This window comes from Salvelinus alpinus, chromosome 10 (assembly GCF_045679555.1).
Source record: "Salvelinus alpinus chromosome 10, SLU_Salpinus.1, whole genome shotgun sequence".
Taxonomy (NCBI): domain Eukaryota; kingdom Metazoa; phylum Chordata; class Actinopteri; order Salmoniformes; family Salmonidae; genus Salvelinus; species Salvelinus alpinus.
In genome coordinates, this window is record NC_092095.1 from 65,003,468 (window position 1) to 65,021,000 (window position 17,533).

At 43.7% G+C, this 17,533-nt stretch overlaps 1 protein-coding gene across 2 annotated transcripts; it reads right to left on the reverse strand.

Moving 5' to 3' along the window:
- Window positions 1-3,751: 3,751 nt before the first annotated feature.
- Window positions 3,752-16,079, reverse strand: lancl1 (LanC antibiotic synthetase component C-like 1 (bacterial)). Of its 2 annotated transcripts, none has more exons than XM_071330476.1 (10): window positions 15,930-16,079; window positions 15,382-15,530; window positions 15,039-15,156; window positions 14,477-14,687; window positions 13,903-14,056; window positions 11,026-11,172; window positions 7,730-7,912; window positions 6,973-7,149; window positions 5,459-5,531; window positions 3,752-5,169 (listed from the first exon to the last, which is right to left on the reverse strand). In XM_071330476.1, the coding sequence occupies exons 2-10, from the start codon at window positions 15,466-15,468 to the stop codon at window positions 5,093-5,095; spliced, it is 1,227 nt and encodes a 408-aa protein (XP_071186577.1). In that variant the 5' UTR covers window positions 15,469-15,530; window positions 15,930-16,079; the 3' UTR covers window positions 3,752-5,092. The 2 variants fall into 2 exon arrangements, with proteins under 2 accessions (XP_071186577.1, XP_071186578.1); XM_071330477.1 differs by having other exon boundaries at window positions 15,867-15,969.
- Window positions 16,080-17,533: the final 1,454 nt, after the last annotated feature.

Here is a 17,533-nt window from a genome sequence, read left to right on the forward strand (position 1 = left end):
CTGATTTGTGTGTTTGTTCGTGCAAGTAGAAAAAACATGTTGACTCACCCTACTTGTAGAGGTACGCCAATGCCATCCTTCTCTCTTGCATGTTGACGAAACGGTCTATGATTGTCATACAGTACACGCTTTTATTTTTTGTTGTCTTAGGCTACCTGGCTAAAACGCTTGCTCGCTAGCCGAACTTCCTTTCATGGGCAATGTTATCTAGTTAACATTAGCCTTCTACATCTAGCTACATATTGAACTTCAATCTTCTTAGTCCAGGGGCACAATGTATTTTATGGTTGAATCAAAATCACTGTAATAATCATTGGCCAGTGCAGAGAATTAAGTAAAACCACAAATCCAAATACCCATCTCCATCCATGGCAAATTTAGGAAAGGGACACATTTAGCTAGATGGCCACCGGTAGACAACAACAAGATGCAACAATTCAAGGTATTTTCCCGTGATGGCATATCCAAGCTGGCTTCCCTTGACACTTTGTTTTGGTGTGGCTATTCATACTTTAAAAAAAATCAAGGTAGGCCAAATGATCGCTGGTCCCTTGTATTCAATGCTACAGGTGGCAACAATGTCGTCGTCTTTTTGACCAGACAGCATCAGATAGATTTTACATTTACATTTAAGTCATTTAGCAGATGCTCTTATCCAGAGCGACTTACAAATTGGTGCATTCACCTTATGATATCCAGTGGAACAACCACTTTACAATAGTGCATCTAACTCTTTTAAGGGGGGGGGGGGGGTTAGAAGGATTACTTTATCCTATCCTAGGTATTCCTTAAAGAGGTGGGGTTTCAGGTGTCTCCGGAAGGTGGTGATTGACTCCGCTGACCTGGCGTCGTGAGGGAGTTTGTTCCACCATTGGGGTGCCAGAGCAGCGAACAGTTTTGACTGGGCTGAGCGGGAACTGTACTTCCTCAGAGGTAGGGAGGCGAGCAGGCCAGAGGTGGATGAATAGATGGCCTACACATACAGAGGGGCGCTGTTTCGCTCACAGCTGCTTTCTCCGGTGAGATATATTCAGCCTCTTGCGAATTGAAGTGAAATTATAAAGAAATACAGAGGTGAAATAATACAAAACAAAAAGCTATGGGGGGGGGGGGGGGGGCGTACACGTCACTACTGATCCTCCACATATCTAACAAACGAGATGGCATTTTTATTGGAAGAGGAAAGTAAAGGCTTGTTCTTGTTTTCATTATCCAGTTTGTGTGTTGTATGTTTTACCAATACATGATGAAGAGTAGCAGAGGTGGACGTTAGCCAATATTGTTTTTGTGTGGGCCACTGTAATATGAAATGACCAATAACGAGCAGAAAGACATGTTATTCTTCTGTCTTAATGGTTCAATTGTTCTCTCAATACGAGACGCACTCTTTCGTAAAATAAGATGAGCTGGCATGTCAGGAATGTCACCTGACAATCACTACACAAGCTAATAGAACAATCACCCCCCCCCCCCCCCCCAAGCTCCTACACCCTGTTCAATCGAAACCAGACACCAGGGGATTGCGGAGTGCGGGGGGGGGGGTAGCACACATTGTTGCGCAATAGGAACGCACATTTGGACTAAAATAACCAAACAATGTGGGCCTACTATAAGAAACAATTATTCTTTAATAAGTTTGTTATCCTACCTATGGTCCAAGACTGAGAGAATCATATGCCACTGTACTGTGTTAACAGGCCTAACACCATAAAACACAGGACAAATAAATGTCTGGGCTGTCAGAAGTGGACAGGCTACATATCCACACGTCTATGATATAGGATGAATGTTGTATGATACGTTATTGAAATGGTGTATGTGAACGTTGATAACATTTTAAAACATCGAAGCCTGGCAACTATTCAAAGAAATATAATAATCCCTGTGATTGAGATACAGGTTGTATGAGTCCAGTTCGTGATGACACAGATTATAGCTATACCGTGTGTGTGTGGTGTATAAAAGACATTCATTAATGCCATGGAAAAGGCTATAGCCTACAGCTGAGTACTGATCTATGACGTATGCAACGGGTTGGATGGACACGAATAGGTGGATTTGCACCGAATCCAGATATCCAAAGCAATTTAAAAAGGATAGTTACAGTATTTCAATTGGGACTGTATTGCACTTAAACAGAGTTTGCATTGAACCAGTGGCCACTTGTTATTGTCCAATCGGCTGTACTTTTGTCTCAAGTTGTTTTTGTCAGAAACAATGTTGGAAATGTTGTGCCTGTGTGGAATCTGCCCCTTATGTCACAGTGGTCAGTAGGTCAGACTATAGAATCCACAGTGTGACTGTCACTGTCCTCGACCCCCAACAAGGTCAAGAACACAGCAATCAGTAGTAACATCCCCTGTTAATACCCAGCCACCAAGCACCGCTAAGTCAATTCTAAACTAAACAAGACCTGGGTTCAAATACTATTCAAAATCAATTCAAACACATCACCTGTGCTTGATTGAGCTTGCCTGTAGCTTAATTGCCCAACAGATTAGTCCCAAAACTGCAAGCCCTGCCCACCTGGCATTCTAGGCAGGCTAAAGCAAACGCTCAATATATTTCAAGTAGGATTTGAACCCAGGTTTGAATTAGCCCGACCTTGTAGTTCCATCCCCATCCCACCGCCAGTGTTTTCCTTCCCCCTCCTGCTGTATGTAATGTGGTGTAGGACACGTCTGGGGCCTTGGAGAGGCCGCGCCCTGGGACACATGAGCACTATTTTTACCCTCGCTCCTGCGGTGTTCAGTTTCTTACCTCCTCCTCCCCCTGTCCCGATCTCAGAGGGGGGGGACAGGGAGCAGCTCCTCAAAGGGGGGGGGGGGTCACTGGGACATTCCCCCTTCTAACCCCCTCCTACCCTAAGCCAAGTTGTCTTGGGTTCAAATACTATTCAAAATCAATTCACACATTAAGCTGTGGTTGATTGAGCTTGCCTGGCTCAAGGGCACCAATAGAACAGTCCCAAAATGTCAAGCCCAACCATCAAACCCACCCACAGCCTAAAGCAAACAGTCAAATACTATTTAAACCCAGGTTTGAACCCATGTCAGCCACACATCGTAAAAGAGAAGCAAGGAGCAGGCTTAAAAAAAGAGATGACGTATTGTGCCCCCTCTCCTTCAGGGTTACCGGAGCCTGATCTGGCACAGAGAGTGTTAGGAGTGGAGTTCCTTAGGGACAGGGTAGATGGACTTCAGTAGTCATCCAGCTCCACAGCTACAGCCCAATTAGTGTCCTGTTAGAGGCTCATACTGTAACACCCCTTTACAGCTGACGCGGGTGCAGTTGACTGGACCAGCCAATAAGGATGTTGTGCTAATTACGCATGTATAACCGCATAAGTAAATTGGTCAATACAGCAGGTTACAGCGCAATTGCTCACTTGTGATGAGGTTCAGGGAACCTTGTGTTGGCGCCCTAAGCACAGTAGGTAAACAGTCTTGTTGCACACAGGAGACCTGTGGTTTAACATGCACATCTTTGGTGCCTTTGTGAAAGGAGTCAAATATAGAGACAGTTGGAGTGGTCAAGTCAGAAAGAGTCTAACACTTAACAGTGTTTGGAAAAGGGGACAGTCAAATGGAGGCTTTAGTAGATGGACAGACGGATGGACTCACCGATTCTTGCCACTCAACGTGAACGCTCCCATTCCAAATGGACAAACTCTCCACTGCCCCTTAGTGGCTTTGCTCTGTTATTATAACATCAGGTCGAGACAAGGAGCCAGTCAGATTCAGAACACTAGAACGATGAATAATAGTTTAATAGCAAAGGTAACAGACAGGTGAGATGTAAAAAATACCTTGTTTTATTATTTAGCCAATGGAAATGTGAAGAAACCGTAGATGAGCAGTACAAGCGTACATCACACACACACACAACTTATGATGCGTCACATGGTCATTACAGTTTTACTGTAGTACTTTGTCACACAGTATAATAATTTTACTACAAAGTTTCTATTGCAGCCACAATCTGCAAAGATGAAAAATCCTCTACACCATGGAATTTCTATTCCGGTTATTAAAAAAAAAGGTGAAATCTAAAATTAACAATTAACAAACATGAATGTTGGAGCAAAGATTATTTATTTTTTTAATAGGAGATTGGTCGGTACTCAGATCCCCTTGGTATTTTTATTGATTCATAGACAGTACAGCTGGACAGTAGAGACAGATAAAAGGGATATCGACAGGAGAGGTGGAGACAGGGCTCCAACCCCCGTCACCAAGGGGGTAATTATGGTCCCGAGTTGAGAGGACTACCTTTTGACCAGACTACAGCCCGAGCAAAAAAATCGTAGTCAATTTCATCTCAGATAAACTGAAGTCTCAATGAGTCATAAAATGAATGAAAAGTAAATATCGAATTGATGTCCATAAATGGAAAATCCACTCGAGGTGGTTCTCTCTGCTTATGCCCCATGTCTAGACACAAAATAGTGAGCAAGTTTCAGTGCATAACACTTGAAACCCCCATGCACCATGCACATATTAGACTAGGGGCGACATTTTCCTCACGCAAAAAAAAAGGTGCAGCTCTGTGCAAAGAATACCATAAAACTCAATCTGCATGATAAAAAACTCATTATAAAGCATGATTTAATTTGAACTTTTCAACAAGTAGTGTTATAAGAAGGCAAGAATTTAGCCAGGGTTTAGTCAACTGAGCAATGCATGCGATGTATGCGATGCAATTGAGAGTTGAAGTTTTTGGAATTCACATTAGATAATTTGCCTTCACATCTATTTGAAATCTTATGGTTCTTTTGCTCACTGCTCAATGCCATTTGCTCGTGCAAAATGTCACCCTTGCACTGATTGTCCCTGGTCCCCCCCTCCCTACAACACACAATTACTGTTCGTTCAGCCAATAAGGAGAGACTGTGGGAAGATTTTGTTGTGATGGAAAAAGTCATCTTGATTATCACCTGCAGAGGTGACTCTGCGGTGTATATGCCTGTGTGTGTTTCTTTAAATGTCTCAGTGTGTGTGTGTGAGAGAGATGGAGAGAGATTAGGTGCTTGGATGTGTATGCTAGTTTCCAGAGCAGCAGGCAGGAGACCAGGGGTAAGCAGGGATACCTTTTACACCTCAAATGCTGGGAACTTTGATTTCAGGGGCTGGAGGAGGTCCGCCAGGAAGTAGATGGTTCCAGCCATGCCTGTGGACAGGAAGTGACACGTTGATTTCACATCTAAAACAGTTATTGGGTCGTATTTGTACACCGTAGCAAAACATTTGCAAAGGAAAATGAAAACAAGTGTTCAGGTAGTCCCTCCCAGCTTGTCAGTTTTCTACCATTTGATGCCTAACGAACACAACCATGTTCTCAAGCCTTCCACTATTCATTGACTAATAGAAATTTGTCAAATTATTGAGCAAATCTGTGATCTAGGCTAAACATTCCAATTCAAACACTTGATATTGTGTGTTAGATGGCTTCACATTACCTTCAAATAATGAGAAAGGAGTGTCCGGTGTCCTGCAGCCATGTTTGCCGTAGTTCATGCACCAGTCTGCAAACTACAGAAAACAAAAGACCCCAGTCAAGCTTTTTACAATACAACAGTCAAAACTTCAGGAGTATCAGACGATTGACAAATACTGTCCTAAGAGAAATACTGTCCTAAGAGAAATACTGTCCTAAAAGAAATACTGTCCTAAAAGAAATACTGTCCTAAGAGAAATTAATCTTTAGCAGCCCATTCTTACTGTGTGCCTTACAGTGCCACTTGAGATGCCACTAGGATTAAATGGCCCACCTATGTGACCACAAAGCCCTTCTAGTCCGTTCCAATACAGTACATTGGGTTAAGTGGAAGAGCTTAAACTACACATGGGACTCCTCTCCACCCTCACTGTCTGTTGATGCAAAGACACGCTGACAGCCACCTAGCGGCTGTCAATAGCAACACGCTGTCAATAGCAACACGCTGACAGCCACCTAGCGGCTGTCAATAGCTAGCGGCTGTCAATAGTAACACGCTGTCAATAGCTAGCGGCTGTCAATAGCAACACGCTGTCAATAGCTAGCGGCTGTCAATAGCAACACGCTGTCAATAGCAACACGCTGACAGCCACCTAGCGGCTGTCAATAGCTAGCGGCTGTCAATAGTAACACGCTGTCAATAGCTAGCGGCTGTCAATAGCTAGCGGCTGTCAATAGCAACATGCTGTCAATAGCTAGCGGCTGTCAATAGCAACACGCTGTCAATAGCAACCCGCTGTCAATAGCAACACGCTGTCAATAGCAACCCGCTGTCAATAGCAACCCGCTGTCAATAGCAACCCGCTGTCAATAGCAACCCGCTGTCAATAGCTAGCGGCTGTCAATAGCAACACGCTGTCAATAGCTAGTGGCTGTCAATAGCAACACGCTGTCAATAGCTAGTGGCTGTCAATAGCAACACGCTGTCAATAGCAACCCGCTGTCAATAGCAACACGCTGTCAATAGCTAGCGGCTGTCAATAGCAACACGCTGTCAATAGCTAGCGGCTGTCAATAGCAACACGAAGACAGCAGTTGTCAATAAACATACAACGGTTCACTTCTCAAACGTCTCAGGTTCTCTGAATAATGTTTTATTTAAGTTTGGGTCGCTGTGAGCAGGATGATTGAGTGTAGTTCAAAGTATTGCTAAAGTGACCTTCAATCTTATATGGAAACTCTGGATTCTGAGAAGTTTTTTGTAACAGCTACCTAGACAAGCTGCTAGTGGGTGATAAACCTTGTAGAGACCCTGTCAAATGTCTATTTGTTGAAACATAAAACCATCACAGAGGGTGGTAGAGGGTGAGGACCTACAGTTGAGCCAGGAGTTTTTCGTGATAAAAAAAAAAAGTGTGACCGGACGAGGGGAAACTCCAGGCTCCACATCCTCATCAATTGATGAGAGCTTAACAGGTGAGGACATTGGGTCAGGAGATGTCCCCGTCAGGTCAGTAAGTTCAGGCTGCTTCTCACCATACAGGCCCTGTAGAGGTGCTTGGGGTCATGGGTGAGCTTGTAGAGGGCCAGGAAGGCGTAGGCGTTACCCGCGGCGCCGTGACACAGTCCGTAGCCCTTCTTCAGCAGGCCCCTGTGCCACACCACCTCCCCACACTGTAGAGCCTCTTCCAGGTACTGGCCCACTCCAAACACCTGCAGGGGGAAAACAGGGCGAGGGCATGTTCAGTAGGGCAAAATGTTTTTAAATGTTTCAAACAGGAAAGTAAAATGTCTTTCTTTAGGAGACGTTGAGACAGTACTGTAAAAACTCAGTAGTCTATTTCTAACCCAAAAGGATTGATTGGCAGACAACTAATGCCCTCTATGTTAAATGTGTGACACATGAAACACATTATCAGAATAAAAGCAAAGTGATAATGTTTTCAGGGACATCTAGTGTATTGTAGCTATACTTTTTGGCTGGTTGCTAATACAGAAAATAAACAACTTCACCACCAGATGCCACCATTACTTTCCAAGAGACCCCCGGCCTCGATGTTATTCTGCCAATTACATCTGAGATTGCATGTACCATAGTAATTATCCATCACATATTCTATCCATAACATAGTACTGGGGTGTGTTGGGTAGAGGCACACCGTATCAAAACATTTTGTAACGGGAAAAAAGCAAACACCTGCGTTTTTATTGGATGAGTTCAGATAGAAAAGAGCACCTCCCAGTTTCAGTAAAATGTTTACCCTCTACTGAACAGGGCCCAGGTTTCCAGTACCTTGTAGGCCTGCAGCAGCATGTAGATAATGCCTGGGGCTCCATGACACCAGTGCACCAGCAGGTCCCTGTTGTCCCCTATGCAGGGCGGGTAGTTCCCAGTGGGAAAGCGGAGTCGACAGACATGGTCCACGCTAGGCCTCACCAGTCTATGGACCCTCTCATCCCCCGCCACATAGCCTGGCTGCAGGGCACAGAACAGGGAAGACATTTTCATGGCTCACACTTCATAGTAGGTTGATGAAAATGTTGGGGTAATTTCCATTTGGTGGTTTTTCAATGAGAAAAAGCAAGTTTACTCCCCGAATTGATCCCAACCCTGGTTGCTGATTGGTCTATGTTTAAGGTCCCATAATACACTGTTTCCAAACCTGGTCTTCAGTCTCCCAGTCATTTCACATACTCTATTCCAGCATCAGCGTGTGATTCAACTTCAGTCTCCCAGTCATTTCACATACTCTATTCCAGCATCAGCGTATGATTCAACTTCAGTCTCCCAGTCATTTCACATACTCTATTCCAGCATCAGCGTATGATTCAACTTCAGTCTCCCAGTCATTTCACATACTCTATTCCAGCATCAGCGTATGATTCAACTTCAGTCTCCCAGTCATTTCACATACTCTATTCCAGCATCAGCGTATGATTCAACTTCAGTCTCCCAGTCATTTCACATACTCTATTCCAGCATCAGCGTATGATTCAACTTCAGTCTCCCAGTCATTTCACATACTCTATTCCAGCATCAGCGTATGATTCAACTAGTCAACTACTTGGTGGAATAGGACTTAAAATACAGTGGCAAGAAAAAGTATGTGAACTCTTTGGAATTACCTGGATTTCTGCATAAACCTTCATCTAAGTCACAACAATAGACAAACATAGTCTGCTTAAACTAATAACACACAAATGATTGTATTTTTCTTGTCTATATTGAATACATCATTTAAACATTTACAGTGTAGGTTGGAAAAAGTATGTGAACCCCCTAGGCTAATGACTTCTCCAAAAGCTCATTGGAGTCCGGAGTCAGCTAACGTGGAGTCCAATCAATCAGATGAGATTGGAGATGTTGGTTAGAGCTGCCCTGTACTATTAAAAAACTCACAACATTTTAGTTTGCATTTCACAAGAAGCATAGCCTGATGTGAACCATGCCTTGAACAAAATAGATCCCAGAAGACCTAAGATTAAGAATTGTTGACTTGCATAAAAGCCTTGATGTTCATCAGTTCACGGTTAGACAAATTGTCTATAAATGGAGAAAGTTCAGCACTGTTGCTACTCTCCCTAGGAGTGGCCGTTCTGCAAAGATGACTGCAAGAGCACAGTGCAGAATGCTCAATGAGGTTAAGAAGAATCCTAGAGTGTCAGCTAAAGACTTACAGAAATCTCTCAGGTTGAGAGCATCAAGTTCCTTGGTGTCCACATCAACAACAAACTAGGATGGTCCAAACAAACCAAGACAGTTGTGGAGGGCACGACAAAGCCCATTCCCCCTCAGGAAACTAAAAAGATTTGTCATGGGTCCCGAGATCCCCAAAAAGGTTCTATAGCTGCAACATCGAGAGAATCCTGACTGGTTGCATCACTGCCTGGTACGGCAATTGCTCGGCCTCTGACCGCAAGGCACTACAGAGGGCAGTGCGTACGGCCCAGTACATCACTAGGGCTAAAGCTGCCTGCCATCCAGGACCTCTACACCAGGCGGTGTCAGAGGAAGGCCCTAAAAATTGTCAAAGACTCCAGCCACCCCAGTCAGACTGTTCTCTCTACTACCGCATGACAAGCGGTACCAGAGTGCCAAGTCTAGGACAAAAAGGCTTCTCAACAGTTTTTACCCCCAAGCCATAAGACTCTTGAACAGGTAATCAAATGGCTACCCGGACTATTTGCATTGTGTGCCCCCCCCCCCCAACCCCTCTTTTTACGCTGCTGCTACTCTGTTTATCATATATGCATAATCACTTTAACTATACATTCATGTACATACTACCTCAATTGGGCCGACCAACCAGTGCTCCCGCACATTGGCTACCCGGGCTATCTGCATTGTGTCCCGCCACCCACCAACCCCTCTTTTACACTACTGCTACTCTCTGTTCATCATATATGCATAGTCACTTTAACCATATCTACATGTACATACTACCTCAATCAGCCTGACTAACCGGTGTCTGTTACATCTCTGTTGACGAGTCTACGATACGTAAAACATTAAACAAGAATGGTGTTCATGGGAGGACTCCACGGAAGAAGCCACTGCTGTCAAAAAAAACATTGCTGCACGTCTGAAGTTTGCAAAAGTGCACCTGGATGTTCCACAGCGCTACTGGCAAAATATTCTGTGGAGAGATGAAACTACAGATGAGTTGTTTGGAAGGAACACACAACACTATGTGTGGAGAAAAAAAGGCACAGCACACCAACATCAAAACCTCATCCCAACTGTAAAGTATGGTGGAGGGAGCATCATGGTTTGGGGCTGCTTTGCTGCCTCAGGGCCTGGACAGCTTGCTATCATCGACGGAAAAACCAATTCAAGTTTATCAAGACATTTTGCAGGATAATGTACGGTTATCTGTCCGCCGAAATTAAAGTTCAACAGAAGTTGGGTCATTCAACAGGACAACGACCCAAACACAGAAGTAAATCAACAACAGAATGGCTTCAACAGAAGAAAATACACCTTCTGGAGTGGCCCAGTCAGAGTCCTGACCTCAACCCGATTGAGATGCTGTGGCATGACCTCAAGAGAGCGCTTCACACCAGACATCCCAAGAATATTGCTGAACTGAAACAGTTTTGTAAAGAGGAATGGACCAAACTTCCTCCTGACCAATGTGCAGGTCTGATCTGCAACTACAGAAAACATTTGGTTGAGGTTATTGCTGCCAAAGGAGGGTCAACCAGTTATTAAATCCAAGGGTTCACATACTTTTCCCACCTTGCACTGTGAATGTTTATGCGGTGTGTTCAATAAAGACATGAAAACGTATAATTGTGTGTCATTAGTTTAAGCAGACTGTCTATTGTTGTGACCCAGATGAAGATCAGATTTTTTTTTAATTGGCCAATTTATGCAGAAATCCAGGTATTTCCAAAGTGTTCACATACTTTTCTTGCCACTGTATGAAGGCGTTTTCTTTAGATTCAGAATCCTGCATAAATGGGAATTTTCAACCTGTCAGCTTTACCTGCATGGGAATAAAGGGAAGTTCGAATCAATCAGCTCTAGCTTTATTCCCTGCATGATAATAAAGGGAAGTTTGAACCAATCAGCTCTAGCTTTATTACCTGCATGAGGAAGTAGTAGATGCCTGCCAGGCCGTGGGCGGGGCCTACATACTGTTCTTGGTACCACTCGTACATCAGAGGGCTCTGGTCCTGACAACGGAACCTCTGGGACTGGCCCTCCCCCGATATCAACACAGCCTCACAGATCTGTGGGAGAGAGACCAGGGTCAAAACACACATCCCTGATATCAACACAGCCTCAGATCAGACGGAGAGAGACCAGGGTCAAAACACACATCCCTGATATCAACACAGCCTCAGATCAGACGGAGAGAGACCAGGGTCAAAACACACATCCCTGATATCAACACAGCCTCAGATCAGACGGAGAGAGACCAGGGTCAAAACACACCACACATCCCTGATATCAACACAGCCTCAGATCAGAGGGAGAAAGACCAGGGTCAAAACACATCACAACTCAGTCAGAACCCCCCCAATAGAGCGGTTGTATTACTTCTGAAAATCTGTAGGGTGGATGACTGAAAGTACACAACATATATCAACGGAAAAAAAGAAAATTCACGCTTTTCACACTATTGTGCCGACCTGAACCTTACTGGTGCTGATATTATATACTGGTTTTGTCCGGGGATGGGCATCTGAACTCATAACGAGGGGCTGCAGTGGCTCACGGGTCAGCTCACCCACACCCACACATGCAGTCAGACCCGCCCTTAGCCGTTTGGGAGCCTTATGCAAAATACTGTTACGCGAACCCTCCCGAGCAATACATTTTACTCCTCCCTCCATTTTAACCAAAGACTAGTATACTCCACTAGTATACTGTGTTTCATAAATGTGCAATAAGCATATAAAACAGTTAAATAATGAATTGGCAACACATTCTCATTCTGAGAAATATGGTAGGTGACTTGATTTCAACACCTGAACCAAGTGGACAGGTTAGCATGCTGTTCAGACAGTTGGAGATGGACAGAAGGGTGTGTTCATAACAATTCAACTGTTCAACCTTGTTAGCCAACAAATAGATCCATGTTGGTTAAACTTGAAATATAAAGATTAGCTGGCTAATCACCAGCACGTGGGCTTGAGAGATGGCCGATGAGACCTGTGTTAATTCAGCCTAATGCCTGCTACAAGAAGTTAGTCATTATTAGTGGAGGAGCATTATGCACATGGTTCTAGTCCCAGTTGTGACAAAAACAATTACATTTTCACAGACTTGAAAAACAGATCAGTGATAACTGCAACAAGAAAATAAAGCTGGTTAAACTATTTTGATAAAATAATTAGTGGGTCTTATGGTCGTGGAAGGCTTATATTTAGCCTCGGTATAACTTCACAAACCCTGAATTCATTACATTATTTCTGACTGTTTGAAATGCAGTGTATTTTACCTTTAATTGTACAACAACTCTTATTTAGAGAAAACATATCGGGAAAAAATTATATATCATGAATTGCCCATAAGTTTGAGAAAAAAAAACGTGAGATATGGTTCAGCCTCCAATTCGACACATTTTGCCATGGGGACGGAGAGTAGATTGAGCAATGCAATTTATTTACTAATTTCACGCAATTCTACTTCATTTGCCTTGGGGACAGAGGGAAAAATGTGCAGTTTTACACCCAATGTTCTGCATTTATCCACATTTTGCCCCGGTCTTATGCCATGTTAATAAAATATCTGAGTGAGAGTGACTAACAAAATCAAATGTGGTCCGGAATTCGACAATGACTACTACAAGTTTAGATCGCTGGCTAGATGAACTTATTACGCTAAAAAATGTTAACCGACATGGGCCAATTGAGTGACTGTCACCACGTTTCCATCCACAGTTTTGATGTGAGTAGTCCTACCTACTCATACAGTATACATGTGTATTTGATAGAAATACTACGTTTTATTACAACTTTATAAACGCACACAAATAATTTGTTCGTTCGAAATGGTGGGATCTTTTTGAGTCGGTAAAATGTATTATGCGAGAAATGGGGGTGAAAACGCTCTTATGAGCAAATATGGAGGACTGGGGAAAGCATGCAGTTTATTAGGCTCCAGATGAAATCAGTTATGATGAACTTCACAGGGTGGTGCTCCTTTCCAATAAACATCCAGTCTTATTCTGGTTACCTGATCGATACGCGACTTCCGTTTGACAAATAAAAATACTTGCGCTCTTATTCATGTTCAGCTCATCATGTAGTCTACCCGCACTCTCTGCCAGCTGTTGGCTAGAGCGCATGGGCCAAGACAACAGTTTGTGACTCAACTATCGGTAGAGTTGAAAATGTGATGGAAACACATTGAACTTCAGATTTTTATTCTGGACATGAAAAGTTAAGGATTGTGTGCACTACGTCATCACCCACTGATTTGTATCCACATCAAGTCTGCTTGGTGGAAACACCAATAGTGGGAAAACCTGCATATTTTCTTTATGCATGAAAATCGGCCGCCAATTTGATGGAAACCTAGCTAATGACTGACAAGAGAACAGCTGCTGATGCACAACCACATTTCTAAATTGCACCTTGTGTATTCTAACTCCAAACAGTATGTTGAGATGGCGATAGTTCAAAAAAAATATGTTTTTACCGTGTGCCTACAAAAGGGGGGACTCCCTGGCTTTGTCCTTTAGAGCACAGCTCCACCAATGCATGCATTATCAGGCCAGCACAATACTTGGCTCGACTAAGCTCCTTTCAGTAGTGTTAAAAGGGTAACAATTTCATTTCATTATCAAATGGTCCTACTTAGAAGATCGTTCACCTTTCTGATGACAATGTTTGTAGCTCACTCAACCAACTCTGTTTCTACTGAACACAGTCAATGTAACAGTGCTTGTCAAACACACTGAATACATATCCAATGTGTATGTGATGAAGCTTAACCGTGAGCCTACGACTGACCTGTTGGATGTACTGGATGGGGATCTTGTCGTGGCCAAACTGCTGGTTGATGAAGGTCAGGGCGTAGAGGTAACCCATCCTGCCGTAGAGCAGCTCATCAGGGAGACCGCTGGCCCCGGAGCCCATTACCACCGACTGATGGAGCTGCAGCAGCCTGGAGGGAAGGGGGAACACTCACTTTACTTCAGATCTCTTATGGCATCTTACTGATGAACTGGTTGGACTTTATTCCAAATCAACACCTAGCCTTTATCCCCTAGGTTCTTCTGGAGACCTGAGGATCTTGCCTTCCAATAGACCAGGTGGACCTGTTGCCATATTGTAACACCTACCAAATCCTCTCAGATCTACACAAGTGCTAGTAGTGACTGGCACGATATCCAGATACTGATCAAATTAGCGATTAGGTGGAATGAAATCTAGACACACAGAGCACCAGTGTCTTAATTCTCAGACTTGTGAGCCGTCCCCAATGACGTATATAACACGTCATGTCTATATATATATATACCACACACACACATATATACACACACATACACACGTCTATGGCTGGCCCATGTCCTGTACTGACCTGCTGAGGCATTCGTCTGACTCCTGTGCCCTCTGTACTCTGTGGTAGACCACTGCAGCCACGGCCAGGGGTCCAGCATCACCGCACAGGAAGGTGACATCACGTCGCCGCGTCGGACACGTCAGGCTGTGGCCCACGTAGTCCAGAGCCTTCTGCAGGAATGAAGGCTCGCCGAACACACCGTGGAGGTGCAGGTAAAGCAGTGCGATGCCTGGGGAGGGAGAGGGGATGGGGGAGATGGGGAGGGGAAGAGGAGTCAGGGTAGAGGGCAGAGGAGATGGGGGGGAAACGAGGAGAGGGGACAGGGAAGAGGGCAGAGAGGAGGGAGGGGATGGGGGAGACAAGGAGGGGGAGAGGGGACAGGGAAGAGGGCAGAGAGGGGATGGGAGACGAGGAGGAGGGGGAAAGGGAAGAGGGCAGAGAGGGGATGGGAGACGACGAAGAGGGGGACAGGGAAGAGGGCAGAGAGAGGAGGGGACAGAGTTTAGGAGACATGTGATTTGAGGTGACAGAATGTAGTCTAAACCTAGAAAAAGCAAGATGGTGGGTTCTTCTTCCTCACCTGCCCAGCCAGTGTAGCCAGTGCAATCTCTAGGGTCAGCAGACTTGAGCCCATTCTCCATGTGCATCAACAGCTGACTGATGGCATTGCTCAGCCGCCCTGCAAACTCTGCTGTGAGCTGTAGAAAACACCATGACAGAACATATTCGATTTTATTGTATTAGATCTTTATCAGTAGTCCTGGCTTTGAAGTCGTTTGAATGTTGAATATTTCAGTTACCTGATGCATTTAACATAAAAAGGCTCATGACATGTAGGCTATGTATTGTACATCCAGGGTATGACCGTTTGCTTACCAGGCCTAGCTAGCTTTAACTTCAGCTAGCTAACGTTAGCTTCATACCTTTCCTTGTGAATCAAATAGTTCTTGCACAGATGCAGGGTTCCCATCATAGTCTGCGTATGGGTTCTTCCAAGCTCTCTGGTCCATTTTCTTCCAACTCCCCTCCGCTCCCACTAAAACTCAAGTTTTTTGGTCAAACGAGAAGGAATCTGCGAGAGAGGTGGGATGGGGACACACGATGTTGAGACCACTCTCGGTCTGGCTCTCGCTACAGAAATAATTACATTAATTCCAACAACTGTTTGGTAGAGGGTTCAACAAAAATATACAATGTATCTCGCTATCTAACTAAATCAAATATATAGTTAGAGACACTGCTTTGGAAGAGATTCGTGCAACACGCCCCCAAACTTGCTAGCTATGCTAACTAGCGCTAGCATGCTACGCTAGCTCAATATCATGTGCTCAGTCGCCATTGAAATTAGCATGTGTGATAGTGCAGCTAGCTATAGCTACAATATTAGCAAATATTTTGAAACACATGCCTTTGCGCTAAATACACAAAAAAAAGGCCGAATGTTAAAAGTCTGTCGATAAAAAGGACATACCACTGCAGACGGTTGATGTTTATAATGTTCTTGATCGCTTCACCGACAAACACGTTGAATGGACTTTACAACCTCAGTGTGGCCACCTGGTGTGAAGGAGTCCGTATTACAGGCCTTTTTTGGTGTATTTTCTGGTGTGCCTTAATGATGGTGAAAAGGCGAAAGCAATGCTATAGATTTTATGCACGCAGGATAGATTGAGCTGGTGGAAGGATATGCATCCAATTTTTAAAACTATTATTGCCTTTTAAACAAAGCATAAGGTTTTGCTATGAAGGCTTACATGTCTGTTTTGAATGATCAAAACCCATCCCAGTCTCTGAATTAAGGTATTACACAGCAAATGAGCCTTACACAGCAAACGAAAAGAGTCCATTTGATATTTTAAGTAGAAATTGTGCACCAATATTACGATTTAAAGGCCTGTTATATTACATGAAGTGCCCTATAATATACAGTACCAGTCAAAAGTTTGGACAAACCTACTCATTCAAGGGTTTTTCTTTATTTTTTACTATTTTCTACATTGTAGAATAATAGTGAAGACATCAAAACGATGAAATAACACACATGGAATCATGTAGTAACCAAAAAAGTCTTAAACAAATCAGAATATATTTTATATTTGAGATTCTTCAAAGTAGCCACCCTGACAGGTAGTCTAGTGGTTAGAGCGTAGGACCAGTAACTAAAATGTTGCTAGATTGAACCCCTGAGCTGACAAGGTAAAAATCTGTCGTTCTGCCCCTGAACAAGGCAGTTAACCCACTGTTCCTAGGCCGTCATTGTAAATAAGAGTTTGTTCTTAACTGACTTGTCTAGTTAAATAAAGGTGAAATCAAATAAAAAAATGCCTTAATGACCGCTTTGCACACTCTTGGCATTCTCTCAACCAGCTTCATGAGGTAGTCACCTGGAATGCTTTTCAATTATCAAGTGTGCCTTGTTAAAAGTTAATTTGTGGAATTTCCTTCCTTCTTAATGTTTTTGAGCCAATCAGTTGTGTTGTGAAAAGGTAGGGGTGGTATACAGAAGATAGCCCTATTTGGTAAAAGACCAAGTCCATATTACGCCAAGAACAGCTAAAATAAGCAAAGAGAAATTACAGACCATCATTACTTTAAGACATGAAGGTCAGTCAGTCCTGAAAATTTCAAGAACTTTGAAAGTTTCTTCAAGTGCAATCGCAAAAAACATCAAGCGCTATGATGAAACTGATTCTCATGAGGACCGCTACAGGAAAGGAAGACCCAGAGTTACCTCTGCTGCAGAGGATGAGTTCATTAGAGTTACCAGCCTCAGAAATTGCAGCCCAAATAAATGCTTCACAGAGTTCAAGTAACAGACACATCTCAATATCAACTGTTCAGAGGAGACTGCATGAAAGAGGCCTTCATGGTCGAAATACTGCAAAGAAACCACTACTAAAGGACACCAATAAAAATAAGAGACTTGCTTGGGCCAAGAAACACGAGCAATGAACATTAGACCAGTGGAAATCTGTCATTTGGTCTGTTGAGTCCAAATTTGAGATTGTTGGTTCCAATCGCTGTGTCTTTATGAGACGCAGAGTAGGTGAACAGATGATCTCCGCATGTGCGGTT

Excerpts from the sequence above, each read along its gene's own strand:
- lancl1 (XM_071330476.1), bottom strand. The coding sequence starts at position 15,468 with ATGGACCAGAGAGCTTGGAAGAACCCATACGCAGACTATGATGGGAAC. Across the intron at positions 11,173-13,902 it reads CCATCCAGTACATCCAACAG|ATCTGTGAGGCTGTGTTGAT; the intron begins GTCAGTCGTAGG and ends TCTCTCCCACAG. Across the intron at positions 5,532-6,972 it reads ACCTCTACAGGGCCTGTATG|TTTGCAGACTGGTGCATGAA; the intron begins GTGAGAAGCAGC and ends TGTTTTCTGTAG.